The 23039-nt window shown below is 37.2% G+C and overlaps 1 protein-coding gene across 1 annotated transcript in view; it reads right to left on the bottom strand.

Annotated features, from left to right (window-relative positions):
* The window catches only part of TOPAZ1 (testis and ovary specific TOPAZ 1), a gene marked incomplete at both ends in the record, with an annotated part of 120396 nt that overhangs the window by 72475 nt on the left and 24882 nt on the right, over positions 1 to 23039 (bottom strand). Inside the window, 4 exon segments of the mRNA XM_080811833.1 lie at positions 6920 to 7045; positions 7769 to 7854; positions 9965 to 10104; positions 12159 to 12223. Of these exon segments, the coding sequence (XP_080667959.1) occupies positions 6920 to 7045; positions 7769 to 7854; positions 9965 to 10104; positions 12159 to 12223 (417 nt within the window).

Raw genomic sequence — 23039 nt, 5'->3', positions numbered from 1 at the left:
CAATGGACAGGTAAAGCAGAGTGGGAATCCTTGGATGGATATCGGAGGATAAGCAGAAGGGGAGGGAGACACCAGAAGCAACACATTGGAAAGTGATACCCCAATATGAAAGTGCCCTGTGGTTGGGGACCAGCATTAACTTGGAGTCTGGTTAAAAGCACTTAAAAAGAGCAAAAGATCTTAAGGGGTAACAGGTGGAATCCGGCAGTCATGGGCACAGGCCTAAGCCCTTGGACCAAGGACTGCCACCGCTGGCAACCACCCTTGCAGGAGAGAGTACAGCAGAGCCTCCAGTTCCTAGTCCCTGCGCCACCCAGCTGTGTGCTGCTTGCACCACCTCTCAGCAGGGTGCATTCCCACCCTCCAGTGAGGGAGTCTGGTGGGCGCTCTCTAGAACCACAGCCTTTTACGCTCTGTGTGCACTGTGTGACCAGGGTCTGACCACACAGTCCCCACTTGTGCCTGAGAGACCTTGATGTGGACGCTAGCCAGTGGTCTCTAGAACCAGCCAAGGGTCTGGACACTCCGAGCTTGCACCTGAAGGAACTCAGCATGATCTCTGGTAGTATGGGCCTGGTCCCCAGACAGCAGTCCAGGCAAAGGCAGCCACCAAAAGCAGGCTCCCTGGACCAAATTCGCTCCCGGATTTAGTGGCACAGGGGTGCAGAGACAAATAGGCACTTCAAGCGACCCCTGAGACAGTGGCTGGGGACAAGCACTGCCTGTGGGACCTTGTGCTTCAGCTTGCAGAGTTTGCAGAGGGGGAGTCTGTGTGTTCTGGACCACCCAGAGGGGAGCAGACTGAGGCTTCCCTCTGACAGAGGTCTGGGTGGAGTTTCTTTAACACTAAATCTACAAAAAGCCACAAAGAGCCGCCAAAAACAAACAAATAAACAAACAAAAACCTCCAGAGAACAAAAGCCTGAAAAACTGGTTTCCAGAGCCCAGCCCCTTTATAGGCAGCAGGACAATTCAACCCAAGCAAGACTGACTGAAAGAAAACAACCTAGCAGGCCCCTGCCCCAAAAGGCAAGCCAAAAGAACAAGAGGACAACCACCACAGGGTCCCCATAAAACTGTAAAATCCCAATATCAGGAGAAAACAATATATTAAGCTCCTGGTATTGCCCTAAAACCTGTATATTTCATAGATACAGCTTTTTTTGTTTGTTTGTTTTTAATTCATTCTCACGATTCTTGTTCTTTTAATCTCTTTACCCTACCTACCATTACAACCAGAGGTTTAATATAACATACTCCATAATAACTTTAAACTTTAACTTTTTTCATATATATACCTGTGTTTTCTCTTTTTTTTTTAAATACATATAGATATAAGCTTCAAGGTAATCCTTTTTCCCTATTCAATACTACCCCATATATGAACCAGTTTTAATCTCCCTTTATCTCTGGAAAGTTGAGTCCTTTAACAGAGATAAGAAGATAAACCCAGGAAGAACCAAAATTACCTTCCTCTCCCACTGGGAGGATTTATAACCACCCGCCCATCTTTTTCTTCTGTCGGTTTTTCTGTGTATTTGCTTTTGTTCTGGTATTATATAAATCTTATTCTCGGGGTTCATTTTGACTGGGTTCTTTTTTTTTTTTTCCTTCTTTCTTGTCATTTACTTTTGTCAATCTTTTTGTTTGTCTGTTTTTGTTTATATACCTTATGAATCTTACTTTTGGGCCTCATTCTGGCTAGGTTTTCTCTTTTTTTCTTTTCTTTCTCTCTCTCATTTTCTCTCTTCTTTTCTTTTTTCTTTCTATTTGGGGGTGACTCCGATTGCTCCAAAGCATTCCAGGGTGCACCATGCCTGGATCGTGGTTGATATATTCAGCTATAAAACCCCTTAACCACCTCTCACCAAAATGACTAGGAGGAGGAACATCCAACAGAGGAAAAATTCAGAGACTATGTCCTCTCCATCAGAACTATTGGATATAGAAATAAACAGTATGTCGGAAAGGGAATTCAGGGTAACAATTATCCAGGCAATAGCTAGGTTGGAGAAAACCATTAGTGACAACATAGAATCTCTAAAGGCAGTGAGAGCCATCAGGGTAGAAGTTAAAATGCTATCAATGAGATCCAATTTAATCTAAATATTCTAGCAGCTAGAGTAACAGAGGCAAAAGAAAGAATTAGTGATCTAGAGGACAAAATGATAGAGAAAAAGGATCAGGAGGAGGCATGAAACAAACAGCTTAGAAACCATGAAAACAGAATTAGGGAAATAAATGATGCCATGAAATGTTCCAACATCAGAATCACTGGAATCACTGAAGGGGTGGAAAAAGACAGAAGACTAGAAGATACAGTTGAACAAATTCTGGATGAAAATTTTCCCAGTCTGAGGAACAGAACAAGCGTTCCTGTCCTAGAGACAGAAAGGACACATGCCAATATCAACGAATCTAGAAAGACCTAAAGGCACATAATTGTGAAACTGACAAATCATAATTTTAGACAAGTGCTTCTGAGGGCAGCTAGGGGGAAGAGTTTCCTCTTCCCCCTAGGTCCACTAGAATAACGTCAGACCTGTCCACAGAAACCTGGCAAGCCAGAAAGGGCTGGCAAGATATATTCAGGGTACTAAATGAGAAGAACATGCAGCCAAGAATACTTTAGCCAGCAAGGCTGACAATCAAAATGGATGGAGAGAGAAAGTACTTCCAAGACCTGCAAGGTTTAAAAGAGTATGTGACCACCAAGCTGGCACTACAAGAAGTATTAAGGGGGGTTCTGTAAAAGAAGAAAGAACCCAAGAGTGACATAGAACAGAAATTTAGAGACAATGTATAGAAACAAGGACTTCACAGGCAACATGATGTCAATAAAAACTTATCTTTCAGTAATTACTCCCAATGTGAACGGCCTAAATGCTCCCATAAAATGGCACAGGGTTGCAGATTGGATAAAAGGACAGGCCCCATCCATATGCTGTCTATAAGAGACCCATTTGGAACATAAAGATACAACCAGACTGAGAGTGAAGGGATGGAAAACCGTCTTTCATGCTAATGGGCCTCAAAAGAAATCTGGGGTAGCAATTCTCATATCAGATAAATTACCTATTTTTATAAAGTTTTTATTTATTTATTTGAGAGAGAGAGGGAGAGATCACAAGTAGGCAGAGAGGCAGGCAGAGAGAGGAGAGAAGCAGACTCCCCACCGAGCAGAGAGCCCAATGTGGAGCTCAAGACCACAACCCTGAGATCAGGACCTGAGCAGAAGGCAGAGGCTTAAGCCATTGAGCCACCTAGGCACCCCAGATAATTAGATTTTAAACTAAAGTCTTTAGGCAGAGATATAGAAGTACACTACATCGTTCTTTTTTTTTTTTAAGATTTTATTTATTTATTTATTTGACAGAGAAAGAGAGAGAGAGAGCACAAGCAGGAGAAGCAGCAGGCAGAGGGAGAGGGAGAAGCAGGCTCCCCCCTAAGCAGGGAGCCCGATGTGGGGCTCGATCCCAGGACCCTGGGATCATGACCTGAGCTGAAGGCAGACGTTTAACTGACTGAGCCACCCAGGCGCTCCACATTACATCATTCTTAAAGGGTCTATCCCCCAAGAAGATCTAACAATTTTAAATATTTATGCCCCCAACATGGGAGCAGCCAACTACATGAGCCAACTGTTAATCAAAATAAACAGCCATATTGCTATGAATACATTAATAGTAGGGGATCTTAACACACCACTCTCAGTAATAGACATATCATCCAAGCAGAAAATCAATAAAGAAATAAAAGCTTTTAATGACACATTGGACCAGATGGACCTCATAGATACATACAGAACATTCCATCCTAAAACAGCAGAATACTCATTCTTCTTGAGCTCACAGGGAACTTTCTCCAGAATAGACCACATACTGGGTCACAAATCAGGCTCAACCGATACCAAAATACTGAGATTATTCCCTGCATATTCTCAGACCACAATGCTTTGAAACTGGAACTTAATCACAAGAAAAAGTTTGGAAGGACTTCAAACACTTGGAAGCTAAAGACCACCCTGCTTAAGAATGTTTGGATCAACCAGGAACTCAAGGAAGAACTTAAACAATTCATGGAAACCAATGAGAATGAAGATACTTCGGTCTAAAACCTAAGGGATACAGCAAAGGCAGTCCTAAAGGGGAAATACATAGCCATCCAAGCCTCCCTCAAAAAAACTGAAAAAGCCAGAATACACCAGCTGTCTCTACACCTTAAAGAACTGGAGAATCAACAACAAATTAAGCCAACCCCACACACAAGAAGGGAAACAATCAAGATTAGAGCAGAGATCAGTGAGATAGAAACTAGAGACACAGTAGAACACATCAATGAAACCAGAAGCTGGTTTTTGGAAAGAATCAATAAAATTGATAAACCACTGGCCAAACTAATCCAAAAGAAAAGAGAGAGGATCCAAATTAATAAAATTATGAATGAAAAAGGAGAGATCACGACTAACACCAAGGAAACAGAAACAATCATCAGAAATTATTATCAACAGTTACATGCCAATAAGTTAAGCAACACAGAAGAAATAGATGTATTCCTGGAAACCTATAAACTTCCAAAACTGAATCGGGAAGAAACTAACAACCTGAATAGACCAATATCGAGTAACAAGATTGAAGAAGTGATCAAAAACCTCCCAAAAAACAAGGCCCAGGACCTGATGGATTCTCTGGAGAATTCTACCAAACATTCAAAGAAGAAATAATACCTATTCTCCTGAAGCTGTTTCAAAAAATTGAAAAAGAAGGAAAACTTCCAGACTCTTTCTATGAAGCCAGCATTACCCTGACCTCCAAACCAGGCAAAGACCCCATCAAAAAGGAGAATTTCAGACCAATATCCCTGATGAATATGGATGCCAAGATTCTCAACAAGATCCTAGCTAAGAGGATCCAACAATACAATAAAAAAATTATCCACCATGTGCAGGTGGGATTTATTCCTGTGTTGCAAGGGTGATTCAACATTTGAATATCAATCAAAGTAAAAGAACAAATCAATAAAAGAGAGAAGAACCACATGGTCCTCAATTGATGCAGAAAAAGCATTTGGCAAGATATAGCATCTGTTCCTGATTAAAATGCTTCAAAGTATAGGGATAGAGGGAACATTCCTCAACTTCATAAAATCTATCTATGAAAAACCCACAGTGAATATCATTCTCAATGGGGAAAAGCTGACAGCCTTCCCCTTGAGATCAGGAACACAACACTCTCTCCACTCTTGTTCAACATAGTACTAGAAGTCCTAGCAACCGGAACACAAAGCAATCGGAAAACAAAAAGAAACAAAGGTATTCAAATTGGCAAAGAAGAACTCAAACTCTCTCTCTTCACAGGTGACATGATACTTTATACGGAAAACCCAAAAGACTCCAGCCCCAAACTACGAGAACTCATACAGCAATTCAGTAATGTGGCAGGATACAAAATCAATGCACAGAAATCAGTTGCTTTCTTAAACACTAGCAATGAAAACATAGAAAGGGAAATTAGAGAATAGATTCCATTTACTATATAGCACCAAGAACCATAAGACACCTCGGAATAAACCTAACCAAAGAAGTAAAGGACCTGTACTCGAGGAACTACAGAACACTCGTGAAAGAAATTGAAGACACAAAAAGATGGAAGACCATTCCATGCTCATGGATTGGAAGAATAAACATTGTTAAAATGTCTATATTGCCTAGAGCAATCTATACTTTCAGTGCCATGCCAATCAAATTCTATCGACATTTTTCAAAGAGCTGGAACAAACAATCCTAAAATTTGTATGGAACCAGAAGAGACCCTGAATTGCTATGGAAATGTTGAAAAAGAAAAACAAAACTGGGGGCATCATGTTCCCTGATTTCAAGCTTTACTACAAAGCTGTGATCACCAAGACAGCATGGTACTGGCACAAAAACAGACACATAGACCAGTGGAACAGAATAGAGAGACCAGATATGGATGCACAACTCTATGGCCAAAAAATCTGTGACAGAGCAGGAAAAAATATACAGTAGAAAAAAGACAGTCTCTTCAATAAATGCTGCTGGTAAAATTGGACAGCTATGTATAGAAGAATGAAGCTCAACCATTCTCTTCCACCATACACAAAGATAAACTCAAAATGGATAAAAGACCTCCACGTGAGGCAGGAATCTATCAAAATCCTAGAGGAGAACATAAGTGGTAACCTCTTCAACATCAGTCACGGCAACTTCTTTCAAAACATGTCTCCAAAGACAAAGGAAATAAAAGCAAAAATGAACTTTTGGGACTTCATCAAGATCAAAAGCCTCTGCAAAGCAAACGAAACAGTCAACAGAACAAAAAGGCAACCCACGGAATGGGAGAAGATATACACTAATGACACTACAGACAAAGGGCTGATATCCAAGATCTATAAAGAGATTCCTCAAACTCAACCACACAAAACAGATTATCATGTCAAAAAATGGGCAGAAGACATGAACAGACACTTCTCCAAAGAAGACATACAAAAGGCTAATAGGCACATGAAAAAATGTGCATCATCATTAGCCATCAGGGAGATTCAAATCAAAACCACATTGAGATACCACCTTACACCAGTTAGAATGGCCAAAATTAACAAGACAGGAAACAACAAGTATTGGAGAGATGTAGAGAAAAGAAAACTCTTTTACACTGTTGGTGGGAATGCAAGTTGGTGCAGCCACTTTGGAAAACAAACTGAGGGATTTGGAGAGGAGGAGGGTGGGGAGGTTGGGTGAGTCTGGTGGTGGGTGTTAAGGAGGGCACGTATTGCGTGGAGTGCTGGGTGTGGCACATAAACAATGAATCTTGGAACACTGAAAAAAATTAAATAAAAAAAAGTATGACTGAGATGATTATTAAAACAATCTCTTCTTCAAAGACTTTACATATTTTACCTTCTCATCCCCTTGCTCAGGCACATGAGCAAACTTGCATTGTGATCGCTCACAGCCACGTAACGTATTAAAATGAAATTTGCAGTATCTATGGGGTAGTATCAACCCTAAGGGCTTCTGGAACACCTAGAAAATTAGATAAATCCTTTATGTAATTGTAAAATACCATAATCAAGTGAGAAAGTATTTAAAGGAATCAGAAATATTATATACCCAAAACAGTATCAATCAAATTGTTTGCTGACCTGATTAAAAAACTTCCAACCAATTTATATTTTCAAAAATAATGAAAAAAAAACAATTTAAAATGATTTGTCTGAATTTTTGCAATTTCCTTCAGTGTAAAATATTCCAAAGTTACTACTGCTTTACTTTACATGTTTTTAAAAGTTTATACATTCCCTCCCCTTTCCCATATACGTGCCCCTTTTGCTTTTATAAAAAGTTATTCTATTATAATATACATATTTCAGATACAGTTATTTATAACCTAAGTTCTCTGTAGCTTTTCTGATTAACAGAAAGAGAAATGTTAGAATAAAATATTTACAACAAACTTTTCTTATAAACTGCTTTAATTTAATCACTAGCTTTTTCTTCCATCACAGGGTACTATTCATCCTACATTTTCTCTTTAGGATATCCCCTCTCCACCCTACCCACCCGGCCTTCTGCTTTCAATGTCTTATACTATTTGTGAATATCCGATGAATCACTACTCATTTTCTGCTTCTTACGAACAACTGCCATTCAAAATCTGTAAATGGCCAGAAGTGCTTAAAAAATGATGGGGCAATACAACCAAAATATGTGCTTTATAGGATTTTTTTTTTAATATGGAGGACTTACCCCTAAATTTTTTTCCCTCTTAAATATTTCATAAGTTTCAGGATTTTGCAGCTTTAGGAGAGAATGTTTTCCTGGAAATCTGAAATCTAGAAATGATTAAGAATGACATCACACACCAACATGTTATAACTTGTTCCCTTCATAACAATGAAACAGATTAACACTACTCTCTGCTTTAAAGTTTCACTTTGGACTACTCATCTCAGTTCACAGACTATGATGCTACAGTGTGTGCCTGTGAAATAAAAAATGATTACATCATAGCTGCTCCTTAGGTATTTCTAGGCCTAGATGTAAAATTTTAAACTCATTTTAAGTGGAAGGTACTTCCTTTTTTTTTAAATATATATATATATATATATATTTTTTTAAGATTTTTATTTATTTGCCAGAGAGAGAGAGAGAGTGTGTACACACAAGCAGGCAGAGAGGCAGGCAGAGGCAGCGAGAGAAGCAGTCTCCCTACCAAGCAAGGAACCCGATGTGGGACTCGATCCCAGGACTCTGGGATCATGACCTGAGCCGAAGGCAGTGGCTTAACCAACTGAGCCACTCAGGCATCCCTGGAAGGTACTTTCTTAAAAGCCTTATACAGCAGCACTGAACACTATATTCAAATGACAGTCTCTATATTAAACAGACATATATGATACACAATTAAAATTTCTAAGGAAAGAAAACCGACAAACCCAGGTATTACAAAATGAACTATGTACCCCCCACAAATTCATATGTTCAAGCCCTAACCCCCAAGGTGAATTTATTCGAAGATAGGGCCTTTTTGGGACACCTGTGTGGCTCAGTCAGTCGAGCTTTTGGCTCAGGTCATGATCCCAGGGTCCTGGGATCTAGGCCCGCATCAGGCTCCCAGCTCAGCGGGGAGCCTGCTTCTCCCTCTCCCCCTGCCTGGAGCTCTGTCTGCTTGTGAGTGCACACTCTCTCACTCTCTCTGTCAAATAAATAAATAAATAAATAAAATCTTGAAGATAGGGTCTTTTACAGAGCTAATTAAGGACACATGCGGTCATAAAATTGAGACAATGAGGGGCTTCTGGGTGGTTCTCTCTCTAAGCGTCTGCCTTTGGCTCTGGTCATGATTCCCGGGTCCTGGGATGGAATCCCCCATTGGGTTCCCTGCTTGGCAGGAAGTCTGTTTCTCCCTCTCCCCCTGCTTTTGTTCCCTCTCTTGCTGTGTCTCTGTCAAATAAATAAATAAAATCTTGGAAAAAAAAAAAAAAAGAAAGAAAAAGACTGAGACACTACTCTGATGGAATTAGTGTCTTTCTAAGAAGAGACATCAGAGTGTTGCTCTCTCACTCCACATGTATGCATCAAGGGAAGGCCATGTGAGGACTTAGCAAGAAGGCAGCCATCTGCAAGCCAGGAAGAGAGCCAGAAACGGAATCCTGCCAGAAACCTGATCATAGACTTCTAGCCTCCATAACTGTGTGAAATAAATTTCTGTCATTTAGGCCACCCGGTCTGTGGTATTTTGTTATGGCTGCCTGAGCTACTAATACACCAGGCATTCTCTCCCTTAACACTGGTCTTTTAAAATGAGAATTAGGACATTTAGAAGTGTTTTTCTCTAAAGATAAAAAAATAAACATGTTTATTTTTAAATAATTTCATTTTTCACTTGGCAGCATTGAGATGAATTTGGAACAAGCTTAAGTTTCTGCTGAATAGCTTTGCTGTAATTTTCATTATAAAAACTGTTAAGGCTTTTTAAGATAAAACACACAATCATCTGGGCATGCTGCTGTAGTATGCAACACCAGGCAGAATAAAGTAAGTAACAGGGAAGTACAGAAGAATTAGATGTGGGCTACACAAAGAAATGTTATTGTTTCTAAATTCATCCTCCAGTCTAGTTTATTTTGTTCAAATCATTATGGATTATCAAAAAAACTGACACAAATTCTAAAATACATTATGAAATTCTAAAATATTCAACAAAATATGAATATTTTAGGAATAACCTATAATTTATCTGTACTACCGCTATCACATAAATACAGAAATTGTTCCATCAAAAGTTCTGAGCAAAGGTATACAAGCTTTCCAATTTTAACATATTCTAGGCTTGGTTTGATTTTTATAAACTTTTTCAGTTTTGGTGAAAAAAAACAAACAAACTCCTGTGCAGTTTCTATATTATCAAAAGCCAACAGAATCTTACTAAGAAAACAGTACCATTCATCCAGGGCTTCAGTAATATGTCTTCTTGATGACCACTTATATTCAAAGGTGGCACTGATAAGCATAGAGGTTTTGGGGCCAGTACTGCTAGCTGACTTTCACCAACCACAAGCTCTGCATTTTTAGAATCTTCACTGTATGAGCACAAAAGCCAAAACCAGAATTTAAATTACTCTAAGAACATTAAAGTAATGAGAATCAAATAAGTGGAAACACAACCTAACACACTATGTATATGCTATATACCATGTTGTATACTATGATTCTTCAGTATTTTCAGTAAGTGTTCTTGCCTTCTTAAATAGGAAACAAAAGCTTGGTAAATGGCCGGGACAGGGGTAGGAGTAAGGTGGTTGGGTTAAAACTAGAGCAGAATATTTTTGATCATGCCAGACAAAAAGGCTGAGGAGGAACTGAGCTAGCATTCTAATCCAGAAAAGATCATCCAATTATTCCATCGACAGTATAGTGAAATAAATGAATTATAAATTATTCTTCAGGACAAGTATATTTAATAAACTTATACATGTACTTGAGAGCTTCCTTTGGGAAGAAGGTATAAAAAATGTACTGTTCTTGGTTGCTTAGATTTAAACAGCTTTGACTTTATTTTAATACATGAGATCCTATATAACCAATTTTAGAAAAACTTAAAAGAGTTTTCTGGAGTTTCACTTACCTAGAAAAAGAAATAAGCAAGGGGGAGAGTGGGAAGTATCTCAAAGCTGACAGAAATGAATTCAGTTTTTAGGAGAAAAATCCCTCAGATACTATATTTTACCTTAAAAACAATTCTAACAAGCTTTTTCAGCTGGGGTTCCCTGGGTCAGAGGAGAATAAAAATAGTAAGAAAGAAGAGGGTCTCATGCTTTTAACAGTTTCAACTCAGTAGCATTGACAGAGCTTAAAAATTACACAGAGGCGCCTGGGTGTCCCGTCAGGTAAGCAGTGAAGTGTCTGCCTCTGGCTCAGGTCATGATCCCAGGGTCCTGGGATCAAGCCCTGCATTAGGCTTCCCCTCTCAGTGGGGAGTCTCCTTCTCCCTCTGACCCTTCTCCTGCTCATGCATCTGCTCACGTGCACACAACAGAAAATAAAGATAATCACTTCTCTTTCCAACTTGGGACATCATTAATAAGTGCAATCAACATAACCTTTCTCAAAACAAAAGCAAAAATACGGAAGAAACAAATAAGAATTACGGAATTTTACAGATGTAAAAGATTAGCAAAATTCTTTTGTTTTTGATTGGATGACTGAAGCTTGGGGTAACGTAGTGACTTGTCCAGTGTCACACTCCTGGTCATTATGGTAGAATCAAACTGATGATAAAACTCTTCAGGCTGCAATGACACTATTTGGTTTGTAAGCAAAATGCTTTCGAAAGAAGAAAAACAGTTAACTTTTGTCATTTTTTCCTTTTTAAAATTTCAAATGGTCATGGATCAAACTGGGTTTTTGTGCCAATCTAATTCTTACCTAGGCTTTTCCTTCAGACTAAGGTTCTCAAACTTGAGCACATATTAGGATCAGCTGGTGGCCTTACTGAAACAGACTGATGGGCCCCATCTCCAGAGTTTCTAATTCAGCAGGTCAGGGACAGGACCAAATAATTTGTATTTCTGACATGCTCGCATTTGATTCTGGTGCTACAAGGATCACACTTTGAAAACTATAGCCTTAATATAAAAGTACTTGAATACATTTGTCACCTGATCTGAGTATACCTTGCCTCAACAGCAAAACTGGGGTGCAGGATGGGTCAGGTATCTTCAAGGTGCCCTCTGATTCTAAGTTTGGTATTTGCATATGTTCTAGTGAGTGTACTGTAACTATTAGTACTAATTACCACAACCACAACAGATACCTGCAAACTGCAATATTCATTTGATTCCTTGTCCTTTTACCTCCATGAAAGTCATGAACACATTCCACATTCTTTTTTCTTTTATCACTATTCCTTATTCCTTCCTCAAAAAATATTTTAATGGCTCAAAAATTTTTGTCACAGCTTTAAGGTAACTGAAAGTATCCCTGACATCTGAGTATATCTGATACACCAATTAACAATATTCATGTATGGCTTAAGGCAGAGTAGCCCAAGTACATAGAGCAGAGAATGAAAAACACACTCAAAATACAAATTATATGACTATATTAAAATTACATAATTAAAAATGGTACCGACCTTTTGCAAACTTCAAAAATATTTTCTTTTTCTTCTTTAATAATCACCTTTTCTGAAAATCTACACTGTGAAGAGATTATGGTTAAAAAGTATAAGTGAGTATTTCTGCATTCCATATTAAGCTATGAGGCTTATCAGATTATTTAAAATATATTAGATGTTACTTAAACAACTAGCTTATGGCCAACTGACAACTCTATATTATTTGAAATACTGAATATTGACTTAAAAATTCCTCTGTTAAGGGAAACTAATAGAAATCATAAATTTACTCAGTTTTTGACATCACCTTCAGTTAGCCAACATTTAAAATTACTATGAGCAATTAAAGTTATACTTATTTTCATTCATATAAAAAGCTTTAAGTGATTTTTTATTTCCAATGGTACTTTTGAACATAAATTTATTTTTCTCATTAGAACTATTATATATTTCATATATCACTATACATAAAACATGTCACATAAGTGTTCTGGAATTGTGACTTTTAATATTTAAGCATGTATAAAGAAGTTATACATGCTTAAATATTAAACTTTTGAAAACAGGCAGGCACCAAGAAAATAAACTCCCAAATCACCTATCATTTGAGCAGAGATAACCATTTAATACCTTACTTTATATCTTTCTTGTCTTTTTATTTTGAAAAACTTATATTTTTTAATTATCAAAATTTTTTTTCAGTCTCATTGAGAATTGATATATTACTGTATAAGTTTAAGGCATACAGCATGATGGTTAGATTTACATATATTGTAAAACTGTTACACTAGATTCAGCTAACACCCATCTCACAGAGATGCAACAAAAAAAAAAAAGAAAAAAAATTTTTCTCCTTGTGATGAGAACTCTGAAAATGTACTCTCTTAACAACTATTCTTTTTTTTTTTGAGAGAGAGAGAGTAAGCAAGCAAGTGTGTCCGCGTGCGCGCACACACACACGCGCGCAGGCATGCAGGGAGGGGCAGACGGAGAAAGAGAGAGAGAATTTTAAGCAGGCAGTGGAGCTTAACTCTAGGCTCAATCTGGGCTCAATCACAATGCCCTGAGACCATGACCTGAGCTGAAATCAAGAGTTGGACGTCTAACTAACTGAACCACCCAGGTACCCCCAACAACTATTCTTTTTTAAAGTACATAATCACATACTTCAATAATGATACACACTGCATATACTATTAACCCTTGCAAAGAAAATTATAAAAATCAATTGAGAAACATAAAACATTCACAAATACAAAAATATACCATATTCCTGAATGAGAATATTAAATGTTAATTCCCCCCAAATTAATTTAAACTTCTTTATCATGTGAGTTTAAAGTGCTCTCAGAAGAATAGCCAAAAATTATTTTAAATTTATAATACAACCTTGTGCTTTTAAAACAAACTATCCTTGTTTTATTTTTATTTTGCTTGATATTTTTATTTTTCAAATAAACAACAGTACGGTATTAGTACAAGGACCTGAGCAATCAATGAAACAAAAGTGAAGGAATAGTTCCATAGATAAAAATTTGAAAATATTAAAGACAGCATTTGAAATTTGTGAGGAAATGATTCAATAAACAAATGGCAGTAGAAAAATGGGCTAGTTAACTGTATAGAAAATAAGTTCGGTACCAACTCACTCACCATATGTCAAAATACTTTTTAGGTTCATTAAAGACTTAAATATAAAAACTAAATATCAAAGTAGCAAAAATAAAATAAAGGTGGGTATTTGTATAATTTGGAGGGTGGAGAAAGCCTAAGCATGACACCAAGGGCAGAAACCATAAATTATGACATCAACAGGTGAATATAAATATTTTAGGTATTTTCCTATCTTAGGAGAATACAAAGTACACAAAATCCATCCATCGAAAAACTTTTACTCAGCATAATCTCTTCCAGTCCCTTCCATGCTGCTACAAAAGTTGGGTATTCATCCTTTCTGATGGAGGCATAACACTCCATTGTATATATGGACTGTATCTTCTTTATCCATTCATCCGCTAAAGGGCATCTTGGTTCTTTCCACAGTTTGGCAACTGTGGCCATTGCTGCTATGAACACTGGGGTACAGGTGGCCCTTCTTTTCATTCTATCTGTATCTTTGGGGTAAATACCCAGTAGTGCAATTGCAGGGTCATAGGGTAGCTCTGTTTTTCATTTTTGAGGAATCTCCACACTGTTTTCCAAAGTGGCTGCACCAACTTGCATTCCCACCAACAGTGTAAAAGAGTTTTCCTTTCTCTACATCTCTCCAATACTTGTTTCCTGTCTTGTTAATTTTGGCCATTCTAACTGGTGTAAGGTGGTATCTCAATGTGGTTTTGATTTGAATCTCCCTGATGGCTAATGATGATGCACATTTTTTCATGTGCCTATTAGCCTTTTGTATGTCTTCTTTGGAGAAGTGTCTGTTCATGTCTTCTGCCCATTTTTTGACATGATAATCTGTTTTGTGTGGTTGAGTTTGAGGAATCTCTTTATAGATCTTGGATATCAGCCCTTTGTCTGTAGTGTCATTAGTGTATATCTTCTCCCATTCCGTGGGTTGCCTTTTTGTTCTGTTGACTGTTTCGTTTGCTTTGCAGAGGCTTTTGATCTTGATGAAGTCCCAAAAGTTCATTTTTGCTTTTATTTCCTTTGTCTTTGGAGACATGTTTTGAAAGAAGTTGCCGTGACTGATGTTGAAGAGGTTACCACTTATGTTCTCCTCTAGGATTTTGATAGATTCCTGCCTCACGTGGAGGTCTTTTATCCATTTTGAGTTTATCTTTGTGTATGGTGGAAGAGAATGGTTGAGCTTCATTCTTCTATACATAGCTGTCCAATTTTACCAGCAGCATTTATTGAAGAGACTGTCTTTTTTCTACTGTATATTTTTTCCTGCTCTGTCACAGATTTTTTGGCCATAGAGTTGTGCATCCATATCTGGTCTCTCTATTCTGTTCCACTGGTCTATGTGTCTGTTTTTGTGCCAGTACCATGCTGTCTTGGTGATCACAGCTTTGTAGTAAAGCTTGAAATCAGGGAACATGATGCCCCCAGTTTTGTTTTTCTTTTTCAACATTTCCATAGCAATTCAGGGTCTCTTCTGGTTCCATACAAATTTTAGGATTGTTTGTTCCAGCTCTTTGAAAAATGTCGATAGAATTTGATTGGCATGGCACTGAAAGTATAGATTGCTCTAGGCAATATAGACATTTTAACAATGTTTATTCTTCCAATCCATGAGCATGGAATGGTCTTCCATCTTTTTGTGTCTTCAATTTCTTTCACGAGTGTTCTGTAGTTCCTCGAGTACAGGTCCTTTACTTCTTTGGTTAGGTTTATTCCGAGGTGTCTTATGGTTCTTGGTGCTATATAGTAAATGGAATCTATTCTCTAATTTCCCTTTCTATGTTTTCATTGCTAGTGTTTAAGAAAGCAACTGATTTCTGTGCATTGATTTTGTATCCTGCCACATTACTGAATTGCTGTATGAGTTCTCGTAGTTTGGGGCTGGAGTCTTTTGGGTTTTCCGTATAAAGTATCACGTCAAAAAAATAAAAAATAAAAAAAAATAAGTATCATGTCACCTGTGAAGAGAGAGAGTTTGAGTTCTTCATTGCCAATTTGAATAACTTTTATTTATTTTTGTTTTCCGATTGCTTTGTGTTCCGATTGCTAGGACTTCTAGTACTATGTTGAACAAGAGTGGAGAGAGTGGGCATCCCTGTCGTGTTCCTGATCTCAAAGGGAAGGCTGTCAGCTTTTCCCCATTGAGAATGATATTCGCTGTGGGTTTTTCATAGATAGATTTTATGAAGTTGAGGAATGTTCTCTCTATCCCTATACTTTGAAACGTTTTAATTAGGAACAGATGCTGTATCTTGTCAAATGCTTTTCCTGTATCAATTGAGAGGATCATATGGTTCTTCTCTGTTCTCTTATTGATTTGTTCTATCACATTGATTGATTTGCAAATGGAAGTCAGAGGGCAGACAAACCATGAGAGACTGTGGACTCTGAGAAACACACTGAGGGTTTTGGATGGGGGGTGGTGAGGGAATGGGTGAGCCTGTTGGTGGGTATTATGGAGGGCACATATTGCATGGAGCACTGGGTGTGGTGCATAAACAATGAATTCTGGAACACTGAAAAGAAATAAAATGGAAAAAAAATTTTAAAGAGTAACTTGTCTCTACATTCTTTCTCCCAAAATAAATTTTAGATTCAGAAAGATAAAAATTCGAACATAATAAAAAACAGGAAAAAAAAAAAAACCACCAGGAGAAAATACAGGACAAAATTTTAAATCCTGAAATGGGGAAGGGCTTCTCTAAATATGATTCAAATACCATAATAGAAAACTAACAGACTTGGCTAAAAATAAAAACCTCCTTCAAGGTAAAGTCTCCTAAATCAAGTCAGAACGCAGACAAAAAATAGGAAAAAATGTGGGAACATATGACAAAGAATATATTTTTTGTTTGTGTACTTTTGTACTTTCAAGTTTTCATTTAAATTCCAGTTCGTTGGGGCACCTGGGTGGCTCAGTTGGTTAAGCATCTGCCTTCGGTTCAGGTCATGATGCCAGGGACCTAGGATCCAGCCCAACATCAGACTCCCTGCTCAGCAGGGAGTCTGCATCTCCCTCTCACTCTGCCGCTCCCCCTGCTAGTGCTCTCTCTTTCTCTCTGTCAAATAAATAAAAATTTTTTTTAAATTTAAAAAAAATCCAGTTAGTTACCATACAGTGTAATATTAATTTCGGATGTAGAATTTTGTGATTCATCACTTAAACACCAAGAGCTCATCAAAAGTGCTCTCCTTAATACCTATCACCCATTTAACTCGTGCCTCTGACCATCTCCCCTCCATCAACCCTATTTGTTCTCTATAGTTAAGAGTCTGTTTTATGGTTTACCTCTCTTTTTTCCCCCATGTTCATCTGTTTTGTTTCTTAAATTCTACATGAGTGAAATCATATGGTATTTGTCTTTCTCTGACTTATTTCACTTAACATAATATTTTCGAGCTCCATTCATTTCACTGCAAACAGCAGGAAATCATTAATTTTTATGGCTGAGTAATATTCCATTACAGACAGACACACACACACACACACACACACACACACACACACGGCATATATATTTTTTATCCATTCATCAGTTGATGGACATTTGGGCTCTTCCTACAATTGGACTATTGTTGATAATGTTGCTATAAATATAAACCTTGGGGTGAACATATCCCTTTGAACCAGTACTTTTGTTTCCTTTGGGTAAATACCTAGTAGTACAATGGCTAAATCAAGGGAAGTTCTATTTTTAAATTTTTGAGGAACCTCCATACAGTCTTCCAAGTGACTGCACCAGCCTGCATTCCCACCAACAATGTAAGAGTATTGCCTTTTCTCTGCAACCTTGCCAACATCTGTTGGTCTTGTGTTGTTAATTTTAGCCATTCTGATAGGTATGAGATGGTGTCTCATTGTAGTTTTTATTTCTATTTCCCTGACAATGTGTGATATAAGAATATGTTTAATAGATGAAAAGTTCCTACAAGTAAAAAAAATTAAAATCTCAGAAGAAAAATGGGCAAAAAAAAATAAAAAGAAAGTTCATAAAACAACATAAATGGCCTTTCAACATACTAAAAGATGCTTAGTCTCATAAGAGAAAAGCAAATTAAAACTAAAAGTCATTTGTAAAAATAGACAGATGGGACAAAAATTTTAATACTGAGTTGGTTAGTGTGTGGGGGAGAAAACTGGCATTCTTACCCAATGTTGTTGAAAGTATAAATCACAGCCATCTTTATGTAGGCCAATCTGACAATTTTACTTCTAAGAATTAATCCAAAAATGCCTGCATATATACAAAATGCCTTATGTTCAAGGATACATAATGCAGCAATATTTAAATGCAAAAAATGGGAACAAACCAAGTGTCCACCAACAGTGGAACTTGTTGAATAGAATATATCCGTGCAGCAGATAATTATATAATTATAAAAACAAGGCATAATTATATACATTCAAAAGAAACTCTCCACTATATATTAAGTTTAAAAAGCAAGAAAAAGAATGGTATGTTGCCATTTGTATAAAATGCTCCAATTGGTATAAAATTTTAAATAATATACAATAGGTCCACTTTGAGGAATGGTAGAGTATGTCTTACTGGGCTAATCCTCCTGTAGGTAAAAACTACAAATCCTAAATTAAATTTTTAAAAATCTCTGCCTGAAAACACTAGAAATATATGAATAGCTGGCAGAATCTGGAGAGAAGTCTGCACTTGGAAAGAAGGAATAGCACTGGCTAATTCTTCTGCTTTCATAGCTTTATTCTTGAAGGCAGGTCCTAGTTGGAACTACTTGAGAAGGCCAAAAATTTGCCTTATTCAAACAACAAACAAGAAGGCTAAGTTTAGGACAAAGTCAGAAACTGGGAAGTAAGGCTAGGAATCCATGAAAGGAGAGAGCCTAAGAAAGGAAACCTTGAAATCTTATAAACTCCATCCAAATTTCTTGCTGACCGCTAAACTATATTTTTCTAAGGTAAACTCTTAAACAGCCCAGCTAAGTCTAAAAGAACTGAACAAAGATTTAAACTGCTACCACAAAAGAGTAATCTGGAGACTGAGTTAACCAAGTTAAAAACTTAGCATGCAATTACCATAAAGCCAGAAACTTCTCTAAGTTAAAAATTAGGTTCACCAAAAACCGGTACACAAATGTTTATAGCAGCTTATTTGTAACAGCCAAAAACTGTAAACAACGCAGATGTCCTTCAATCAGTGAAGAGCTTTCAAATAAACTGTGGTAATCCATCCCATGGAGTATTGCTAAGCAATAAAAATGAATGAACTACTGATATATGCAACAAACTTGATGACTATCCAGATTATTATGCTGAGTAAAAAAAAAAATCTGATTACACTCTGAATGATTCCATTTATGTAACATTCTTGAAATGACAAAATTATAGAAATGGAGAACAGATTAGTGGATGTCAAGGGTTAAGGATTATTTAGGGGTAGCCAGGAAGAAAGTAGGTATGGCTATAAGGGCAACAAGAGGGATCCTTGCTGTGATGGAAATGTTCTGTATCTCTGTCTGTATTAATGTCAACATCCTGGTTGTGATACTGTACTACAGTTTTGCAATGTTACCATTGGGGGAAACTGGGTAAAGGATACATGAGATCTCTCTCTGTTATTTCTTATCAATGTATGTGAATCTATAACCGATTCAAAGTTAAAACAATGTGGGATTTGCTAAAGCAGTATTCATGGATAAATTTATAGCACTAAATTGTCTCAGAAAATAAGTTTTAAATCAATGACCTTAGCTGCAACCTTAAGAAACTACAAAAAGAAGGGAAAATTAAATCCAAAGCAAGCAGAAAAAAGGAGAAAAAATGATCAGCAGAAGTCAGTGAAATAGGAAACAGAGCAAGAGAAAAACAATCAGTCAATAAAAACAAAGCTGGTTCTTTTATAACAAAATTAATAATCTTCTAGCCAACCTCCAGTAAATCTGTATCTATTTCAAAATACCAAAATTACAGAGATGGAAAACAGATTAATGTTTGCTAAGGTTAGGAATTTAAGAAGTAGGGGGAAAGGTGTAACCAAGGAATAACATAAGGAAGATCTTTGTAGTGATGGAGTAATTCTTTATCTTGTTTGGAGTGGTGGCTACAAAAATCTGCCCACTTAATAAAAGTATATATACTCACATTTAATATCTGATTCCTGTTTCTGATATTGTACTTAAAGATATAATCATTGGGAAAAACTAGCTGAAGAGTACCTGGGTCCTTACTACACAATTTCCTGTGAATCTACAATTATTTCAAAATAAAAACCTTAAAAAAAAAGTATACTAGCATTTAAACTATCTAGGGTTCAAAACTAGATTCATTAACCAAATACTACAACCATGGTAAACCTAACAATTGTTACATATGGATTCTGAGTATAACTGATATACAAGACAAAATAAAAACAAGGTTTCTGGAAAAAACAGAACATATATATATATCATATAATTATTACATAAGTTAATATATATATAAAATATCAATAAGGAAGCATTTCTAAAAATTCAAAGAGAACTGTACAAGAATGTAGAAAAGTGGTAGGTCATACATATGTCCTAAAGTTAACCTATTTATCCCCTCAAACTCTTAAAATGTAAGGTGAGGGAAATGGATAAAGTTTAATTCCCAAACTTGGTGGCCAGATATCTTAAAGACAAATATTATTGTCTGGTCATGGATTTTCTAAAGAGTTGGTACATTAAAACTTACCATGGTATTGGAATAAATGTATCATCCCCTTATCTTAAACAAAACCAAGAAAAATATCATCAGTTTTTCAAAGAAATGGAACAAATAATCTTAAAATTTATATGGAATCAGAAAAGACCCCGAATAGCCAGAGGAATGTTGAAAAAGAAAGCCAAAGTTGGTAGAATCACAATTCCAGACTTCAAGCTCTATTACAAAGCTATAATCATCAAGACAGTGTGGTACTGGCACAAAAACAGACACATAGATCAATGGAACAGAATAGAGAGCCCAGAAATAGACCCTCAACTCTATGGTCCACTAATCTTCGACAAAGCAGGAAAGAATGTCTGATGGAAAAAAGACAATCTCTTCAATAAATGGTGTTGGGAAAACTGGACAGACACATGCAGAAAAATGAAAGTGGACCATTTCCTTATACCACACACAAAAATAGATCACCACACACAAGAATAGAAACATTGCCAAAGGCAAGGGAAGTAAGGGCAATAAATGAAGTAGTGAGACTTCATTGAGATCAAAAGCTTTTGCACAAAAAAAAAAAAGAAAAAAAAAGAAAAAAGCTTTTGCACAGCAAAGGAAACAGTCAACAAAACCAAAAGACAACTGACAGAATGGGAGAAGATATTTGCAAATGACACATCAGATAAAAGGCTAGTATCCATAATCCATGAAGAACTTATCAAACTCAACACCCAAAGAAGAAATAATCCAATCAAGAAATGGGCAGAGGACATGAACAGACATTTCTGCAAAGACATCCAGATGGCCAACAGACACAGGAAAAAGTGCTCCACATCACTCGGCATCAGGGAAATACAAATCAAAACCACAGTGAGATACCACCTTAAACCAGTCAGAATGGCTAAAATTAACAAGTCAGGAAACAACAGATGTTGGAGAGGATGCAGAGAAAGGGGAACCCTCCTACACTGTTGGTGGGAATGCAAGCTGGTGCAGCCACTCTGGATAACAGCATGGAGGTTCCTCAAAAAGTTGAAAATAGAACTACCCTATAGTAGTAGTATGTGCAATACGATTGCACTACTGGGTATTTACCCTAAAGACACAAATGTAGTGATCTGAAGGGGCATGTGCGCCCGAATGTTTATAGCAGCAATGTCCACAATAGCCAAACTATGGAAAGAACCTAGATGTCCATCAACAGATAAATGGGTAAAGAAAATGTGATATACACACACACACACACACACACACACACACACACACACACACACACAATGGAATACTATGCAGCCACAAAAAGAAATGAAATCTTGCCATTTGCAATGACGTGGATGGAACTAGAGGTATTATGCTGAGCAAATAAATCAATCAGAGAAAGAAAATTATCATATGATCTCCCTGACATGAGGAAGTTGAGAGGCAGAGTAGAGGGTTTGGGGTGGGTAGAGAAGGAAAAAATGAAACAGGATGGGATCGGGAAGAAGACAAACCATAAGAGACTCTTAATCTCACAAAACAAACTGAGGGTTGCTGGGGAGAGGCAGGGTGTGGACAGGGTGGTTGGGTTATGGGCATTGGGGAGGGTATGTGATATGGTAAGTGCTGTGAAGTATGTAAGCCTGAAGATTCAGACCTTTACCCCTGGGGCAAATAATACATTATATGTTAATAAAAATAATTAATATAAATACATAAATAAAATAATAAATAAAATAAAAAACAAAACCAAGAAATCTTACTGTACTAGGAAGCAACTAAACAATTTTGTAGATTTTTTAAAGTTATGCCAAAAATTGTCTACATCTTTAAAGTATTTACAGTGCTAAAAATTCAGTGAATTCTGGCAAACATCTCCTAAAATCTATCCTTGCAGGAGTGAATGGATTAAGTCTTTTCCTCAGCTTTAAGTAGAATAGAGTACAAACTGTGTTTGTTTTTGTTTTTGTTTTTTTAATACTTCAGAGCAAGGGTTGGCAAGCTACAGCCTGCAGGCTGCCTGTTTTTGTGAGGAAAGATTTACTTGAACACAGCAACCACTACTTGTTTATATATATGAATAGTTGCTACTGCAACTAAATGGCCCACAAAATCTTACAGGTATTTACTATTTAGCCCAATAAGAGGAAACTTTGCTGACTCTTGCTATAAAGTCAAGGAACCCTGCTGTGGGACCATGGACAAGGCACTGCCTCTAAAATCTCTTTCTTTATCTATAAAAGACATGCCCCATGTCCAGTAAAGAACTATCTCAGCAAACCAGAGTTGTCTACATTATGTATACTGAAGGTTTGGTCTTTGACCTACTCCTCAGAGGTAACATTTAAGCCCTCAGAATATGCTGCCTGATGAATGTGTCTTTGTTTAACTCCGGGTCTGGGACCAGACAGTCTATACTAACAAAGTAATTCATGGTAGGGGCCTTGGGCCACTCCAGATAGCCTAAACTAACAATGTGATTTATGGTGGGGACCTTGGGTTATATGACTTCAGCTTGACCTTTGGAGTCTGGAGAGACTGACTAAGGTCAGCCATGTAGGCAGCCAGCCAGCCATACCAACATGACTGACCCCAATAAAAACCCTAACCAGGGCTCAAGTAAGTTCCCTTAGCTAGCAATA

The sequence above is a fragment of the Martes martes genome, assembly GCF_963455335.1.
Source record: "Martes martes genome assembly, chromosome: 1".
In the NCBI taxonomy this organism is placed as follows: Eukaryota; Metazoa; Chordata; class Mammalia; order Carnivora; family Mustelidae; genus Martes; species Martes martes.
This window is presented reverse-complemented; position numbering and strand designations above follow the sequence as displayed.